Source organism: Alligator sinensis, unplaced genomic scaffold, assembly GCF_000455745.1.
Source record: "Alligator sinensis unplaced genomic scaffold, ASM45574v1 scaffold1229_1, whole genome shotgun sequence".
Lineage (NCBI taxonomy): Eukaryota > Metazoa > Chordata > Crocodylia > Alligatoridae > Alligator > Alligator sinensis.
Window position 1 is genome coordinate 119,174 of NW_005842843.1, and position 19,767 is coordinate 138,940.

Consider the following 19,767-nt stretch of genomic DNA (forward strand, 5'->3'; position numbering starts at 1 on the left):
AGGGAAGTTGGGCCCAGCCGCTCCCAGGGCCACTGCAGCCAGGGCTGGGGTGAGTGGGGCCATGGCCCTTTCCCCTCCCCTCACAGATTTACCTCCTTGGGCGGGGGAGCGGCTATGATGATTGCATAAGAGCTAATTTACCTTGCATATAATGAAATATGGAACTAAATATACTCATCGCATAAGAGCGAATTATTCATATAAAGAACCCATATAAATCAAGGGAAACCTGTACAGCAGGGGTCGGGCGGCCCCCCGCCTCTCCTCCCCCCACCCCCGGCACGTGAGGCCATTTTCCTCAGCCCATGTTGGGGGCAGGGAGGCAGCAGCTGTTTACAGCCTCCCAGCTGCAGCCGGCCCCGCCTCTGGGTAGCTGCTGATAGCCACAGAGCCCTGACTGCTTGCAGCAAGGCTTCCATCCTCCCAGCCACCTGCTGGGAGCAGCACAGGCTCCATGGCTATCAGCAGGTACCCAGAACCTGGGCTGGCTGCAGCCGGGAGGCTACAAACAGCTGCTGCCTCCCTGCCCTGGCCTGGCCCCAATGGGTGCAGTGCTGACACCTGCTGCCTTCCTGGAGCCTGGGGCCAGGAGACAGCTGAGGCTGGGGCAGGAGGGCTGCAGCTGTTTGTAGCCTCCCGGCTGCAGCCAGCCTGGGCTTCTCCCAGCAGGTCTTACAGCCTCCCATCAGGGCTCTGTGGCTATCAGCAGCTACCCAGAACCTGGGCTGGCTGCAGCTGGGAGGCTGCAAAGAGCTGCTGCCTCCTGGCCCTGGCCCTGGTCCTGGCCCTGGCCCCAGCTGTCTCCCAGCTCCAGGGAGGCAGCAGATACCGGCGATCCTCGCTGCTGCTTCTGCAGAGCAGCATGTGGAACCCAGCATGGCAGGACACAGCCAGGGTGCAGAAAGCTGTATGCTGCTCTGAGCTCCCCGCTGCCCTAGCCACGCTTCCCCTACAGGCAGGGCCAGCAGTGACAGGCACAACCCTGCATGCTGCCCATACTGCTCCTATGCACACAGGGGAAATGTGACCCGGGCAGTGTGAAGCTTGCAGCAGCAGGCAGCTTCCCTGTGCTCTGTGTGCTGCCGCTCTGGGTCACACACACTGTGCTTCCGGCCCTGCTGCTCTCCCCAGGGCCCTCCAGAGCATAGTGCATGCAAGCCGGAGTGGCAGCGCACAGGGGCTTTAAGTAGGGGGCAAGGGGCAGCAGGGCTGGGAAGCAGGGGCTTTGGGTGGGGGGCAAGGGGCACAAGCAGGCTGGGGGGCAAGGGACAGCAGGGCTGATGTGCTGGGGCTTTAGGCGGGGGGCAAAGGGCAGCAGGGCTGGGGGCAGGGGCTTTGGGTGGGGGGCAAGGGGCACAAGCAGGGCTGTGAGGCAGGGGCTTTGGGTGGGGGGCAAGGGGCACAAGCAGGGCATCCTGCTATGTACCCCCTGCCATCGTTTTGTTTTTCTGGCATGCCAGCACTCCAGCACTTTCCAAGGTAGGCATTGTGGGAGTTTTCGGCACTCCAGCCAAAAAAAGTTGCCTACCCCTGCTGTACAGGACTGAGTCCTTTTGAATAAAGAGCAACTCCATAATACTGCCAAAATCCGGATTGATAGTTGTCTTTATTCAGACATTACACTTGCTCAAACTGAAATGATAAACTCAGATATAACTGAGTGGCAGTTTTCTTAATCATGGTACATGCTGAGAATAATCAAGGCTATAAAATTTATTTCAGTCATCATTTAAATTATGTTGCTTCCCTTTTGTGTTGTCCTGTGTAAAAGTGGTTTTCTCATTTCTTACATAATGGATGCTTTGAATGTTCAGGCAGATCATTAGTGTGCCCTTCAAGTCTTCCTGCTATAATTCCTTGATATTTCTCTAGCTAGCTGAAAATTAGTGTTAGGACTCTGACTAATGCCTTAGTGTCATTCAACTGGGCATCTAAAAGACAATAAATCAATTCGGTGCATGCTGATTTGGTTTCAGAGAAGATAAATCTTGTCTCGTTTCTCATCTTGTCATTTTCTACAACTATTCAGGTTGAAGAATCTCTTTGAGAGGACACACAAGATGGTAAAGGGATTTGGGTAATATCTGGAAATGCTTAAGAGTAGAGACAGAATATTAAATTGCCCAAAAGAACAAAATGCTATGATGTGTATAAATGAAAGCTGTAAAATTAGGAGATAAAACAGTCAATATTGATACAAGCTCATATGCTTTTGACATTTTTTGTTTTTACAACAAGATCATACTATTGGCTTGTGTTCATCTTGCAGTTTGCTGTAAACCCCAGGTCCTTCTCTGCAGTACAGGCAGTCCTTGGACTTATGATGCAATTGATTCCCGAAAACCACGTCTTAAGTTGAAATGTTGTAAGTTGGAACCAACTTTCCTATAGAAACAGTCTTATAAATGGGGGATTGGTTCCTTTACGACACTCGATACAGCTGCATCTTGCTGGTAAGTCTGTTGTGGTGGAAGGGGAGGGGGGAGGGAAGGGGTGTGGGGGTGCAAATTAATGCCCCTCGCAGTGAGGGAGGGACTGGGGCTGGGGCTGGGGCAAGCACTTTTCAGCTGGGCGCGGGACTGAGCTATGGCTCATCGCGGGTGCGGGTAGGGAGGGAGGGGGTGTTGGCTCCCACCGCTGCACGCTGCTAGTCTAGCAGCTCATCCAGCACACTTGACCTGCTGGGGTGGGCATGGGATGGAGCTGCTGTGCTGCCTCTGGATAAGCAGTGCACAGTGGTGGGAGCCGCCCTGCCCTTCCCACACCCCCCCCGAATGAGCCACAGCTTTGTCCCACGCCTGCCTTGCCCTGGGTGGGCAAGCAGCAGGAGGGCATGGAGGCCCCCAGATTGGAGCAGGAGCTATGGGGGGACTGCAGCCACTCAAAAATTTGCTGTAGCCCACACAGCCCAGTGCAGCTCCGGCTCCGCCCACCCCACCCCATGCAGATCCGGGAGCACGCCCCCCCAAGTCCTCCTGGACAACCAGCAGGAGCCGCGGTGCCAAATGCCGGACAAGCTGCCAGACGAACAGTGGCAGGAGCAGTGCTTGCCCCAGCCCCTCCCTTGCCACAGGGGCCTTGATTTTTACCCCCTTTCCCCATGCCTCTTTCCTTCCCCCTCCCCTTCCACCACAACAGACTTACCAGCTGGATGCAGCTGTATTGACCATCGTAAAGTCGAAACCAATGTCAGAATGTTGAAAAAGGGTGTCAATTTATAAATGTCGTAAATGACGTTTGTTGTAACTCAAAGTCATAAGTTGCGGACTGCCTGTACTACAATCTAGCCAGTCAGTTCCCAGCAGTGGTGACGCATAGAGTGTGCACGGGGGTGCACGTGCACACCCTGAGAGCACCGGTACACCCCCCTGACCAGCCACACTCGCCGCTTAGGTGATGGGCAGGCGGGAGCGCCTATGTCCCCCCTGCGAGCACCAGCTGGGAAGTGGAGTGCTGTGGCATTCCCAGAAGCGGCCGCAGCCACTTTCAGAAGTGGCCGCAGTGATCGACTGCACTAAGGCGGCACCAGTTGCCAGTGGTCTCCGCTCTGTATTTGGATGCAGTTGTTCCATCCTGAGTGTAGGACTTTGTTCTTGTCTTTGTTGAATTTCATCTGGTTGATTGCAGACCATTTCTTCAGTCTATTCAGGTCATTCTGGATCCTAGCCCTACCCTCCAGAGTGTCTGCAACTCTAGTGAATTGGTGTCATCCACAAATTTGCTAAGTGTACACTCGATCTTATTGTCCAAATCATTAGTGAAGATGTTAAACAATACCAGATCAGGGACAGACCCCTAAGGAACCCTACTTGAGACCTCTTCCCAACTGGACATTGAGCCATTGATGAATACTTATTGAATAGAGTAATCCAACCCATTATATACACGCTTTACGGTACTTTCATTCTAGTCTTTATTTCCTTAGCTTGTTAATGAGAATGTCATGGGAGACCATGTCAGAAGCCTTGCTAAAGTCAAGGTACAGTAAAATCTCTGTTATCCGGCATCCCTGGAGTAAGGGGATTGCTGGTTATCTGAAAACCCCTAGCAGGGGTTTGAGATAACACAGGAGGGGCAGGGTGGCAGCTGCCTGCGGAGCAGCAGCCGCACAGGGGGGTGGAGAGTGGCCACCGCCACGTGCAAGCTTTTCCTTGCCCCTCCTCTGCATCCGGCCAGCTGGCCAGAAATTCTGATTAATGGAATTTCGTGTTGGTTAAATGCCAGATAGTGGAAGTTTTATTGTATATCACATCTATTGCTTCTCCCCCCCACCCCTCCCCCAACTACAGAGCCTGTCATTTTATCATACAAGGAAATCAGGTTGATCAGATATGACTTGGTCTTGGTAAATCCATGCTGGCTGCTCCTTCATTTTATTCTTCTGTAGGTGCTTCATGATAAATTCCTTGAGGACCTGCTCCATGATCTTTCTAGGTATTGAGGTCAGACTGACTGGTCTGTAATTAATACGACTTTCCTTCTTCCCTGTCTTAAAGATCAGTGCTGTAAACACTCCCAGGTCCCAGCCCTTCCAGTGTGTGGGGCAGGGGATGGATGTGTGTGTGGTATGGGGAGCTCCAAGCCTGCCACTCTGCCTGCCTACAAGGGAAAAGCCACATTTCCCAGGTTTTTCTCTTTTAAAGGAGAATCCATTTTTAAAGTTTGTTGAACCATTTTTCAAGTTTATTCACAACCCTCATATTCTTGCGACCCACTTTTGGGTCACAACCCACAAGTTGAGAAATGCTGCTCTGAGTAATCCCTAACCTGTTCTGCCAGTACTCTAGGTTGTTTGATGCCTTCCTTCTCTTTGCTGTATTCGTTATCTAGTAGTTGCCCTAGTTGTAAAAGACTGAAGTAAAAAAGGCATGTCATCTTCACTAAAATTGCTAGTGAAACATTCTTCTTACTTTTCTGGGTATTTCAGGCCAGTTTTTAATGGAAATTAGAGGTAACTCCTTTTGATTTCACTTTGAATTCAGTATCTAAATAGTTTTAAAAATCTGAGTTGCTTTCTTTTGGGGTCTCTAGCACTACATGATCTGCAGTTCCTTAGCCCTGTAGTTTGCAGCCAACACCAGCTTTTCTTTCTCTATTTCGGGTTCTTCTTGCAGCAGTACCGTCTCTGCCTCTAAAGCCACTACTGCCACTACCTTTTTTCACATGCTTACCTCCATTAAAGTACCTTTTATGTTGGATTGAACAACCAGAGAGAATAGGTCTCCAGTGGAAGGCTCATTGCCTTGATTTTCTAATCTTAGAGCAGTAGTTAGCTATGTTAGTCAGAAGGTAGGGTAGATATGCATCTTTACAGACTAAGGAAGATAGAGAGAGAAAGAGATCTATATCTATCTTTGTTAGTCCGTAAAGGTGCATATCTACTCTACATTCTGACTGACTTCAAACTAAAGCTCATGTTATGTAATGAATGTAATGTGTGTGTGTGTGTGTGTGTGTATAGATAAATATATAAGCACAAGTTTTCAAGTTTGCTTCATCAGATGATGTGAAAGGATGTGCAGAAAGTCTTAGGCTAGGAGTAGTTCTGAGAACAAAATGTCTCTTGTGCTTTGCATGTAAGGAAAAAAAAAGAGTTCAGCCCACAGAAAACAAAGGTACAAGAAGGAATAATTACGTCCCTGGTACATGGGACCCATCTCTGCCACCATTCTCAGGCTGCTTCCTAAATCTATTGCCTAGACAGCAGCTTCTTCCCATACGTCTCAAGAGTAGAGAGCAAGCTGTAGAGAGTAAAGCTGTAGAAGCCTGTTGATCTGGCAAGAGCTTTCAGGAGAATTTCAGTTCATATTGCATCAGGGTTCAGGTACTTAATAAAAACAGTCATTAGGGTAGTCAAAGAAGTGTGTCAGGTTGGACTGGCTTTTTTTGTTCTGTTCTGGCTTAAGTTAATGTTTTTTGAGTCCAGAGCTGTACACACAAATAGCATGAGGATAAATACTTAAGATTAGTAGGTAATAGCTAATACAGTAATAGGAGCCAGATAAGAATCTAGGTAGATAGAAGTTGACTACCTAGATATTTGTGTGGGAAGAAATAGCTACATGTATTGACTGCTGTGCTGCAGGCTCTGCAGGAAAGCCAGTATCATTCAGTATATTTTATAAGTATCCTGAAAGAAAATAAAGCCATTACTATTAGTTGTGTTTGTTTTCTGATGAAACAGAAATGGGAAGCAGTATACATAGCATTTAGATGGACCAGAATATTTTGAGGAAATTCAAGTATTAGAAGTATAGAAGAATGTTCTATAGCATAGCAGAATATGTACAGGCAGTCCTCGACTTACAATGTTTTGCACTTACAGCGTTTATAAATTGACACCCTGTTTCAACTTTCTGACATCAGTTTCAACTTTACAACGCTTGATCTGACGTGATGCCACGCCAGCGAACAAGTTCGCTGCATTGCCCGTCTCCCTGGAGAATTTCTGTCCAAACTTTCTTGGACGCTTTCTTTAAGAAAGCAAACAAGACTCCAGAAAAACCTGCAGCCAAAACTCTTGAGAAGACTCCAGCCAAGAGCTGTTCAAAATGTCCAGAAAAGTCACCTCAGAAGTCCTTCCAAATCAATATGATTGCTATTTACAATATAAATACATTAATGTAGCTATATTACTTGTTGTAATTTATTGAGTACAAAATTCTGGGTTATTTTTGGTGAAAATAGGGTATCAGACCTTGGTTCAGGAACCAATCCCGCATGTATAACATTGTTTCCTATGGGAAAATCGGTTCCGAGTTGCAACGTTTCAACTTAAGGTGTGGTTTTCAGGGACCAATAGTGTCTTAAGTCTGAGGACTGCCTGTATAGAATACAAGTATGAAGAAAAATACTTAGTATAACAAATTGAAAGAATATGTATAAAATGGCACCCTTTTAAAAAAATTGTTAATCAACTTCAGGATTTTATAAGTAACTCATAAAATATAAGTGGTGTTGCCACTCCAAACTGGTCATGAGAGAACACCAAGAATACTCAATGACAGGGGGTGGCAACCTATGGCCAGTGAGCCAGATCCACCCTGCAGATGTGGGGCTTTGGCAGCAGTTGCTGTCCTTGGGCTGCCACAGGGAAAAGCAGCAGTGGCAGCTGGGTCTTAGCACCACCAGCTGTAACCCAAATCTGGTTGCTCCAGACTACAGCCTAAAAAGACTGCTGCAGTATGATACCCAGTGACATCAATGGAAATGAATCCACTGACTTCAGTGTAGTATTTCATCCACTTTTTTTTCTTCTTTAGGGTTTTACATGGTAAAATAGAGACAGAAAAAGTGAAAGGTAATGAGTGTAGCCAAATTGTAGTCTTGAGAATGATTTTATGGAAAATAAATAGGCACTAATGCCTAATGAGTGATTTTGAAAACATACATTATGTATGATTCTTTAAAAATATAATAACATAAATGAAAAAATGTGATTGCAGTACATACTGTTATATTGAGTTAAAAGAAAAACATTCTTAACTTTAATATATTAACCTTTTAAAAGCTGAGACAAATACTGGTGGCTTCAGGGAACTGGTTATAGGTACTCAGACTTGAGGAAGTGAGAGTTCTGTTATAAATTCTGCATGTCCATACCCTGTCATTAAGGACCTACTTAAATCATGATGAGATGAAGGGTTCTTCCCAGCCTGCTTATGACGCACAGAGTCAGTTTCAGGGACATTTTGCAGCAGCCCTGCCCCTCAGATGTGATTGGCGGGGAAGCCCCTGGGGGGGGGGGACGGGACGGGACGGGACAAGGGGATGGCCACTATCTTGATTGCTGTCTGCCTTTTGTGCCACCCCGCCCCTCAGTTCTGATTGATGGAGAGGCCATGGCAGGGGTAAGAGAGACAAGGGGGCAGCTGCCATCTTGTTTGCTGCCCTGCCAGCTGACACCTTCTCCTCCTGACTGTGAGGACTGCTGACTCCCACTGGGGAGCCAGCGTTTTATTTTTCTTAAGTGTTTTTTGGTTGATTTTTGTGGACAGTCCTAGACTTCATGGTTTCCACAAAACCATGAATTAAGTAGGTCCCTGTCCATCAAGCTGCACTGCCTTCCAGCTTAAGGCAGGGTGGGGGCAGCTGGCAAAAATAGTAGCTGTACTGCCTCTGCCAGGTCTGCACTGGCAGTCTGCCCCCTGTACAGGAAGATTTATCTGCTGACGGTTTACAAGCAATTTAAAGTCACTTTGCTCTGTGTAAGCCAGGGGTAAGCAACGTTTTTTGGCTGGAGTGCCAAAAAACCCACAGTCTACCTTGAAAGGTGCTGGAGTGCCGACATGCTGGAGCCCAGAGTAGCTGTTTGCAGCCTCTCGGCTGCAGCCGGCGCAAGGAGCCCAGTCTGTTTGCAGCAGGGCTTGCAGCCTCCCATTCGCCTGCTGGGAGCAGCCTGGGCTCCATGGCTGGCAGCAGCTGCTTAGAGCCCCGGCTGGCGGTGGTGTGCTGAGCAAAATGGCTGTGTGTGCCATGCTTGGCATGCATGCCGGGGGTTGCTGACCCCTGATGTAAACAATTCAAAGTAACCTTAGTGGGCAAGAGCTTCTCGTATGTGCTGAGGATCAGCAATTGCTAAGACTTGCTTCTTCTCTTGACTTCAAATTTGGAGTTTTAAGTGCTCAGCATTTGTAAAAACCCAGCCCGTATAATTTTGGAAAATGTAAACAAAGTATATTACAGAACACAGTCCAATAAGTGAAGGTGTGTGGTTGATTTTTATCATTCTTGAAATGTATTCTGTGCTGGTCCGTGGTAGATGCTGCTGCCTTCTATGTAGTCAGAATAGTTCCTGCACAGTGCTGTACAGACATCAAATTAAAGATAGACCCTAACCCAAAAATCATAGTCTAAAGCCCTAATTCAGTAAGTATTGACTCGCAATTCAAACTTGAGAAAAGAATGTAATTGTACTGAATTTAAGCATCTGAATTATTTCTTAAGTGGAGCCTAAGGGTTCTAGAACAAGTATGGATGATTGCCATAGTTTAACAATACATTAATCATGGGTAATGTTTAGCTGTTTAACTTTCTACATGCTTTCAGAGACTCTCCACTTTTTCCTGTTTGGATATATTTGCATTAGTGGTTTATGTTGTACAAGATATTGAAAATATATTTTAAAAAAATATTTTCTCTCAAACAGCAAACCACAAATCAGACGCAAACAGAATCTTTGTCTCCATCTCCCAACACTGTGTCACCAGTGCCTTTAAATAACCCGACCAGTGCCCCAAGGTTTGGAACAGTTATTCCTAATCGCATCTTTGTAGGAGGAATTGATTTTAAGGTATTTTTTTCTAATTTTGATAGATAAGTAATAGAAAAAATAGTTCTGATACTTTTCTTAATAATTAGTCTTTATATTCATTGGATTGATGCATTCAAGACAAGCATTTGGAAGATCTGTTTTACATTGATGTATGATTACACTGATGATTATGAGATGGTGGTGGTCTTTGCTATAATATCCTTAGATAAGGTAGAAAATAAACTATAAAATCCTATTTTGTCCCACTTTTGTCTCAGAAAGATGCCATTTTAGACATTTAATTGCTACAAGCTACTAATATATTGATAATTCTTTTAAAAAATCTGATGTAAATAGAGTTACAGTACAGCCTCTATTATAACACCCCCCCCTTGCTTTTAACAATCCCAACACCAGGAACCATTTTTTTCTTTATTATGATGTAGTAAATTGACTAACCCTATTAAAGTGAATACTCTCTTTTAATGGACTTCTTTCCTGGCCCCAAAGGAGGAGTGGGACATAATTAACATGAGGTTGTTCTGTGTATATGTAAATATTCAAACTTTTTTACTTTTCTTTAGAACCATTTTTTTAAGATGCGAGATGGTTGTACATGTCAAAATTAAGATCATACATCTCATTCATTTTCTACAAACAGGACATTATACAGTAAAATCTTTGTTACCTGGCATTTAAATAACCAGAAATTCTATTAACTGGAATTTCCAGCCGGCCAGCTGGATGTGGGGGGGTGGGGGAAGCTCTCATGCGGTGGCTGCTGCTGCCACTGCCTACCACCCTGTGTTGTTGCCGCTCTGTGTGTGGCCGCTGTCACCCCCCTTTTTCTCTCCCTCCCCACCCCATGCTCCATGTGCTGCTGCCGCCCCCGCTTTGCGTTATCTGAAAACTCCTGCCGGGTTATTTCAGATAACCAGAATTTTTACATAACCGTCAATCTCCTTTCCCTGGGGATGCCAGATAACAAGTATTTTACAGTAGTAGGTTTACACATATCTAATAGCAAGCTTCTGTGCCTTCAGCTCCACCAGTACTATTCATTTAGTTCATGCAGAAAAGGAGGCGAAGCATATATGCTTTATTGTTTCACTTTAGAAGTTACAGAAAGTGAACATTTTTATTTTAAAACAAAAATTAAGGATTCTCTCTACGGTGTTACTTAACTCTTAGAATGCATGCACCATTAATATTACAAACTCTGGGCTCTGTCAGTGTGAGGGTACAACAGAACATAATCCTTTCTGCTCTCATTTTTGTATCATTTGAGGAAGTGAATTTAAAATCCTATTTTGGCCTATTTAGTTGTTCCTTCTTTCCTACAAACAGTGTCTTGTCTGCTGTAATCCAGTTAGGCTGATGACCATTCAAGCACAGATTCAGATGAAGAGGAGGAAGAAAATGGATATGGAGGGTATTAATTGTATTTATCAGTTTGGATGGCAGGTCACTCAGAATATCTTGCATAATAATTGCAAGAAACTTCCAGGATCTTCTGCCTCATATGGCTAAGGCATTGGAAATTGAGGTTTTCATGGTACAGGGGATTTTATAAATATTCTTGAGCATAATGCAGCTTCAGTCAATGGGCATAGTGCTTATTGTCTGTTTAAAAAAAAATAAGTGCCCTGAAACCCTTCTTACTTCTACTTCTCTTCTTTCTTTAACTAAAAAGGTTGATAACCTATGCCAGGTATCACACATAAGTACTCTGAATAATTGTACTTTTTCTGCCTGCTAAAGTGTCTTTAGTTGTTTGTGTGGTAGTCGACAGGTCAGAAGTCGGACAAGTTATTAAGTCATCTTCCACAGAAAGCAGGGAAAGCAAGGAAAATAGAATTAAATGAGAGGATGCTGGAAGTGATAAATATACTCCTGAAGCCCTTTCAGCTCTCGGCACTTAGTACCAGATGGACTTAGCCATATATGCATTCAAAGCCAGATTTGCATTCAAAATCTAGAATGGATGCCTGCCAAACATAGATTTCCTCTCAGAGAAGTACATCTGAAGCCTGGAAAAAGTCATATTCTGCGAGGGCTACTTAAAAGGCTGGTAGAAAAATTCCATATGTGTAAATTTTTGATGGCGAACACTTTTTTGGTGAAAGTTTCCCAGTTTTCAGTCAGTTCTACTTGTTTGCAGTTCCTCTGAAACAACCTGTTTCATCACCATAGCAATGATTCTTAATGTACATTTCATGAGAGAAGAATTCCAGCCTCTTATTTGGAAGACTCCGTTTAAGACCCTAGCAAAACTTGAGAGGCCAAGTCTACTGTCAGGTGGCCTCTCATGTCATGCTTTTAAAGATGTCACTCTTTTTTTTTCTCTCTCTCTAATGCCCAGAAGACTAGTACCACTTATTTAGACTGTAGGTGAACACTAACTTTTCTTAAGAATGAGGCAAATTTATATGTAGTTCTCAGTTGTACCATGTGTTCAACATATAAGTATTACGTTTAACTGGCAGACAAGGTTCTTTGGGTGAATCTGATCTCTTTTATTAGACCAGCTTAAATAGTTGGAAAACAATTATTAAGCAAGCTTTTGGGTTCAAAAACCCTTCTTCAGGCTACGGAAGTTTCAGCAGTTGGTGTGTGGTCTTCCTGGATGGAATGAAAAGTAAAGACTGACTACCTGTCTTGTATGCATACCACACCAGCCTGCCCCACACAGATCCAGGGACACATGCCCACTCCCATGCCCTCCCAGACTGGCAGTGCACGGCAGCTCTAAGTGGCAGGAGTCCCCCTCCCCAAGTCCTGCACCCGTCCCCCGTCCCAGCTGGGCAACTTGTCCCAGCCCCAATCCCTCCCTTCCTTGCTGTGGGGGCATTGATCTGCCGCCCCCCCCACCCTTTCCCTCCCCGATCCATCCACCACAGCAAACTTACCAGCTGGAGGCAGCTGTGTCCAGCGTGGTTGAGGACTGCTGCCTGTTTAGTCTATGGCCGAATCTTCGAATCCAGTTCAGCGGAATTGAATTGGGACAGCGACTCAAATCACCAAATCAAATCACTGTCCCTCCAAATCAGCCGAATCTGAATTGAATACTTGCTGCTTCACAAAGGCTTAATGTCCTCCACATTTTCCAGAAATAAGATACCTCTCTTTGGCCCTGGGTGTAGACCAGCAGCCTCTGAACATCAAGATATTTTGTCTTATGCGCTTTAGCGTAAAGTTTCTTGTAAGCAGGAAAAACATCTTGGTGAACAAACTGGGCTGTATGCACACTGTACACTTCAGTCTTTGAAAAAAGACAAAACCATTCTCCAGAAGGGGGGAATCATTAAATATGAACTTCTTTGCCACAGGGATGCTCACAGTTTTGTTCCATAGTGGGGAAAGATGGGATCATAAATCCTTTATGGAAGTTTCCTTACTTTTTTTTTTCCTGTGTCTTCTTTCTAGAGAGAAATAGCAAGATAGAATTTATATAATTTGACTATGTGTAGCAAGTTTAGTTCTTTAATATTTTTGGCCACTAAGACTATGCCCAATTCCTGTTTGCCAAATATGTCCTTAAAGTTGCTTTGCATGCTACCTCTGTAGCTGAATTTGCTGGATCTGGTCATTTAGATCTTGGCAATTGTTTAAGCAGCTGAAGTTTGTGTTTAAAAGGTACTATAAATTGTTTTGGAGGTTTGTAGGGCTACAGCTGAAAAAACACCCAAAATAATATCCATCTCCTAAGTGGAGAAAGTTTTTAGCATGAACATCTATTAAAAACACTGCTCCTTCATCTTTCACAGTTTATTTTTAACCAAATAGTCCACAATAAAATGGACTTCATTAATCCTGAAGCTATGGGCCCATGAACGCATGGGGAGAGGTAAGTAAGGGTGTAAACTGACAGACCCTCAGCTACTCAGCAGCAACTGAATGCCTGCACGTTTTTACCACTCACTAAAGACAAGGTAGTCTATGTCTCACTAGAAGGATAAGAACATGCATACAGGCATACTGCGGAGTAGCAGATGTGCTGTAACTTCACATGCTTGCTTAACTTGCCTAGCATGTTTACGTACCCATACACTGAGCTCAGTTAAAGTTCTTGCATATTTTTTGACTACCATCATCCAGTCTAGGAATTTCTAGTCTTTGTCCATCTGCTGTTCAGAATTTATCTAAAGTTCTGGTGCAACTGAGAGGCCTGGCCAAGGGCAAAGCATCCTGATTATCCAGTTAAATAGGAGCAGACCATTGCAATATGCCTTGGAGAAAAGGCCAAGTGGAAGGCAGTTTTTGATCAGAGGATTTTAATGGATAAGATGCAACGTCCATTTTTTACATCACCCCAAAAACATGAAGGTACATCATGTCGATCTAAGGCAGCTTCCACAGCATGTCTGTAGAATTATTTGATTGCTCTGTGAAGCTATATTCCAACATGCTCAGAGCTTTACTTTCTGACTTTGGAGGCTTGGTATGATAGTTCAGATGCATTTTCCTGTAGTCTCTGCTTTATTAGTATTTTTAAACTTTTCCCAGGTGGACTGTTGTTTTTATCTAATTTTTCCAAGAGTAATAATTGGCCCTGGCAGTCCTCAAAGGAGAACAAAATGATTAATCACCTGTAATGAAACCTCAGGCTACATTTCCTACCAGTTCAAATCTGTTCTCATCTGTTATCTTTCCAATACCTTTTAAATCCTGGGGCTGCAGTTTCCTGTATGTCTTTGATCAAAAGCTTGCGTACATATTTTCTACCATCTCTGGTTTCTGAGCTTGTAGCGCTTATTTTATACAATGCCTTGGAGAGAGAATTCTTCCAAAACTCTGTTACCTGAATGTTCTTTCTATTAGTAGCATGTGAACTACTTACATTAGTTCTACATTCACTAAAAATGGTCTCCCATTTACTGTTCTTTAGAGACTCATACAAGGGAACATAAGCCTTAGATATATGAGAGCGCTTTTCCAACTTATAACACACATTTTTTTAAAAAAAATGAAGAGTGCCTCAAAGAGTACATGAAAACTTCTGATAGTGATAGTGAGAACACTAAAGAACCCAAGAGAGGCTTGATGCATCCAGTGGGCCATGTTCATCAGCGTATTTCCTTGATACACTGGGAGCCAAATTGTAACATGATATACGTCCTGTGGAATAAGATAGTAAATACATGATATATGTATTTCAGTATCTGTTCTTCCACATACGTGAATGAAGACCACACATCTAAAAGACCGTTGCTTACTTTGCTAAGAAAAATGAATGTATTGTACATGTATATGTATATGTGTTTTAATATATTTTAAGGACAGAAAGGACCTTTATGGGTATTGAATTTGACCTGCATAATACAGGTTATACTACCTTCATTGTATCTTAATGTTGTTTTTCAAACTTGACAAAACAGAAATTCGTTACATGCCCTCCAGTTTGAAGTTTTAAAATGAACTTGCTGAGTTACAAATGCTGTAAATGATACTATAATATGAATTTCAGACAAGTCATTCACCCAAAATGGAATTCAGTTACCAGGAGAGATTATTAGAGAAAAACTACAAGCTGAATTGAATATGTAAAGGATACTTAGGTTGCTGAAGTTGAAATAAAGGAAGAAAAAGTTGAATTTCTTACCCTTTTACCTATACACACACTCCTCCCACTAAAATCCCAGGAGAATAGCTTTTGCTTATTTTTGGTCTTACAAAACTGACTATCCAATTTTAAGATTTATTGCTAGCATGTTTTTAATGTGTCCAAAGCAAAACAATGTGTAATAACTAAACAAATCCATTTCTCTTGTGTTTTTTTTTTTTTCTTTTGTTTTATTTTACTAGACTAACGAAAATGACCTAAGGAAGTTTTTTGCCCAGTATGGGTGTGTAAAAGAAGTGAAGATAGTTAATGACAGAGCTGGAGTATCAAAGGGGTTAGTATAGTAGCAATATGCACATTATGGAAATTGAGAACACAACAGTAAGTGGAAAAGTAGAATAAAACTTGATTATGACTTTTTCATGGTTACTAATGTTGTTATCATAGGACTGTGACTCTCCCAACAATTTCAGTTAATATATGTGTTTCTTAATTTTAACAGTGTCCAAAATGGCTTTATTCATAGATTAATGATTAGCATCACCGTTCCTTCCCTCTCAGCACTTCAACCTCGTTATAATATAGGGTATCATTGGCAAGAATGTGTAATAGTATGAATGAGATCTTAATTTCCACTCTAGTTGTTTATGCCATATGAAAGGGTAAAAGTGGAATAAAGGTCTCTAAAAGACTTAGAGCAAGCCTGGAAAAGATCCCTATAGTTCAGGATCTATATGAGGATGCCTTCTGAAAACACTATAACACACCTGGTTTAAAGAAGGGCTGGATGTGGGGTGAAAATGTTGGGGCAGTGGCACAATATGCAGTGTGATGGCATTTAGACAGCTGGGGGTATGCTGTCATGACTATAAAATGTTTCTTGTGCCAGGGGCTGCAGAGCAGCACAGAAATAGGAGAGTTCACAGGTGATTTAAAACTACACTTCCTGAGTGGTGAGTTCTGTGCTGCAGCTTTGTATTGCAGCACTGGCTCTCATACTGTGATTAGATCCATTGCTTTCCTTTGTGCTACTGCTTCTTGTAGTATTGAACATCATCATATGTGGTGTTCAGCATGACTGGCCAGCAATAATGTCAACCATACAGTAACCACAGATAAATATAGGTAATAGTGTTTTCCTGCAAATTTGCCTCATATCACATTGTGACAGCATCACTTTGCTTTTGGTCCTCTGAGTGACATTGAAGTTTGATGGTATCTTTCCAAAACTACAGTTATCGATTTTTAAAATGGAAAGAGTTTAACAGACTTAAATTTTATAAACATACATTTTAAATTAAATCAAAAGTTAAAATGTTATGCAAGAGTAAATCTTATGTATCAGACCTGCTTACTTATTTTATATATAAGTAGCTAAGTTCAATTTATGCCATGGTTCTTTGAGTACCTGCAAGCTAGCTTCTTTAAGGACAAGATTTAATCAGACCAGTTTGAATTAGAATACATTTGCTGTTAAATGTGATGATATATTTAAAATCACATTTTCATTAGGGGTGCACCAATAAAGATTTTTTGGGCAATAGTGATGGCCAATTATTAGTGAGCCTTATTAGTTGATATCGATCTGATTGCTGATATGCAAGCCCGGCAGCTTGGAAAGCAGCATCTGACTGGTAAGTCTGTGGGGGGAAGGGACCAGGGGGAAGGGAAGGGGCGTGGGAGGGGCAGATGGAGGCCTCTGTAGTTAGGGAGGGAATGGGGTGGGGCAAGGGCAGAGGCTGCCCAGCTGGGGAGGGGCGGGGTGTGAGATGGAGCTGCAAGCAGCTTGTCCAGAGGACACAAGAAAGGGTGGGGGGGAGGTATGGGGTGCATGTGCCCTCCAAATATGTGTGCAGGGGCTTAGGTTTGTGTTTATTGTTTGTACCGGGCTAATAGGGAGGAGGAGGCCTCATTGGGGGCACACATTTGTGTTGAGCCCAGCACCAGAGGGGTGCAGTCTCAGGGGATGCAGAGAGCCCATCGCCAGAGGAGCGCAAGCTGCAAGGGTCAGTGGCCCAGTAATAAAAAGTTTGTGGGCTAGTGCCTCAAAGCAAGGCCCAACACAGTAGGTCTAGACTAGAAGGCCTAGCTATATCAAAGGTGCGGAGTCCAAGTAGGACAAGTCCCCAACAGAGCGTAACAGCAATGTAACACCCGCGAGGCATGGGGCGTGGTAAAGGGGTGGTTGGAGCCACGCAGTTGGCCCATAAGGCCTGAGGTGTCTCATTCAGCACTGTACTGAAGAGAGGCCTGGCAAAGGGCCTGCAGATCAGAGAGCTTGAGTAAGGTTCAGTGAACCAGGACTAAGCAAAGGTTCCCGAGTTATTTTTCCATCAAAGATGTGGCAGGCAAGATAAGAGGGTGCCCTTGGGATAGAGCTTGTACTGTCACAGAGCCACCAGGGGCATTACAGCCACCCCTGGGGTTCTTGCTCCATAAAACCAATCTATTGGTGCACCTCTAACTTTTACATTAGCAAAAAATACATTTTTTTACGCATTTCCTTCCTGTATAATGCAGCACATTGAACTACCTTTAAAAGATGCATGAAATCATATGAATGACCCATAACAATATGAATTTGCAAGATTAGAACATGGTTTGTCCTAGCTGTACAAATAGAGGTCTTCCTGGTTTAATTTTTTTTAACTCATGTTGGTGTTGCCTTTAAAGAGAGGTTCTAAAAGGCTTAGTTCTTCTCTGCATAGGAAAGATTTTTTTCAGCATAACTTGGGATATAAATGTAAATAACACAAAAGGTCATACTGGTATGCTGTATTACAGTATAATTATTCTGGTAAGCTTTTTGATTCAGTCTGTCACTTGGGAGAGGGTTTATACAACAATGAAAACACTCTAACACTAAAATAAAATTGTCTGTGTGTGGATGTTGGTAGTTTATAGCTGCTATAAGTTTTCCAGGTAGAAGAGTGCTTAAGTTGGACCAAGCTGCACTTACCTGTATCTGAAAGAACTTTTGTTAATTGATTTCCTTGCCAGTTGTTGTTCATGTTGTAAATTACAAGAAAAATTGACGCTGTTAAAAAGTGTATATTTTTATTACTAGGAACCAGTGGAAGAGGGAATGGGAATGGAGGGAGAGGAGAGATAGGTAATATTGAGCTTAAGTGCAGGGGGAGAATGGGTTATCTGAACAAAGATCTTTGGACAAGGATTGGGGAGATTGTGTGCGTGTATGTGAGAAGTAAGTGAAAGGCTAAAACTAGAAGGTTGGATGATGAGGCTAGAGAAGGTAACAGGGATTGAGAGCTAGTGAAGAAGAGGAAATAGATAGGTCAAATGCTGAGACCAGAGGGAGAATCCAGGACTGTCTGGGCAAGGAGATTAGTATAAGAAGTCTGAGCAGTGGGGAGTAACTTCCGTAAGGAAGGAGAATGGATTTCAGTAATGAGGCAGGGTTCTATAAAGAGAACTTTGACAGCAGCAGGCAGGTTAGGATGGGGCAGAATGTCATGCTTCAGGGGAAGTTTGCCCACTAGCCAAACTCTTCTCCTAAGCTGAAATGGAACCTCAGGGCATTTGTACATATGCACACACCACAGTGGCAGATGCTTTGAAAAGCGCCCAGCGCTGTGCCACATGCAGTTGTATAAGTAGCAAAATGCATGTCAGCGCTGAGAAAATGGCAGTGGTGCACTTTTGAACTAAAACACATCAGAGGTGCTTTAGTTTAAAAGCTCACTGCCGCCATTTTCTGCATGCTGATGCACGTTTCACTGCTTATACAACTGCACACGGTGCAGTGCAGTTTGCCTCTGCTCACGTGCGGAGCAGACTTGATTAATCAAGTCTTGATTAATCAAGTGGCAGATCTCCGGTGCATTGTGGAACGAAAATGTATGTGTATAAATGCCCTCAGTTTCCTGAAATTCATCCATTCCACAAATATTTGTGAAACCCATTTGCACATTGTCCCATAAACTTTTAGTGCTGGTCCATAGAGAAGGATTGATAATCTGCTACTGCCATCTCTTAAATTGTTAGGTGAAATGGCAGAGCTCTGCATGCTAGCTCTTAAAGTTTACACCTAGCTGAGAAACATAGGTGTCAGTCTGATGCCACATAATGGAATTCTGTTTCTTCAGTTCGATTTTTATAAAAACCTAGGAAATTGCGCATAAAAAACTATGTTAAAAGACATTTATGTTGTAAAATCAGTAATCCAAGTTAGGAAATGCAGAAATTATCCTTTGCATTTCTACTTTGTGGTATAGTCTTTGTATAATCACATACAGTTATTTACTATACAACACCTGCCTCATTCAGTGTATAGACAAGATTTGTTCTGGAAGTGAATCAGCATTATGCAGTACATGAGGCTGTTTTCTCTAGGACCTTTCTTTCACTTCAGTTGGAACAAGGAAGAAAAAAATGGTTCTAAGTTTAAGGCAGTTAAATGCTGCCCTGAAGTATAGGATTCTGTCCTTGTCTGTCACAGAATTTGTGCACTAGTCAAGTCACTTAAATCAGACATTTCACATGGGGTCACTAGTTGTTTTTCATTTTCTGCGTAACTAAGAGAATACCTTGAGTTTCTTATTTACAGAATGAGGATAATACCCCACCATTACCTCAGAACTGTTATGAAACACTGAGGTTCTATAGATGATGATGCCATACCAAAGGCCACAAATACATTAATTATATCTTCAGAATAAGTTTTGAATAGTGTGCAGTAAAAAGACCTATGGCTCCACATTGAATAATGAGGATAAAGCAAAATATTGAGTAATTGCTCAGTAAGCGAGCACTGTTCATTTTTTGTATATAACAAAGTGTCATTTTATGGAAAAAATACATGATCATGTAAGTAAAGATTCTTTTTTAATGTAAATATGTGAAAGAACTGACTTAATGTGGAACAGGGCAACCTTAATCTTGTCCTTTTTTGACTTATGTTCCTGATTTTTGCCCTCATAATATTCTTTTA

At 43.0% G+C, this 19,767-nt stretch overlaps 1 protein-coding gene across 1 annotated transcript in view; it reads left to right on the top strand.

The window, feature by feature from the left end:
* BOLL (boule homolog, RNA binding protein) overlaps positions 1 to 19,767 on the top strand; it is an 85,321-nt gene that overhangs the window by 12,811 nt on the left and 52,743 nt on the right. The window contains exon 2 of the mRNA XM_006035467.2: positions 15,059 to 15,150. Within this exon, the coding sequence (XP_006035529.1) occupies positions 15,059 to 15,150 (92 nt within the window). The remainder of the gene's footprint in view (positions 1 to 15,058; positions 15,151 to 19,767) is intronic.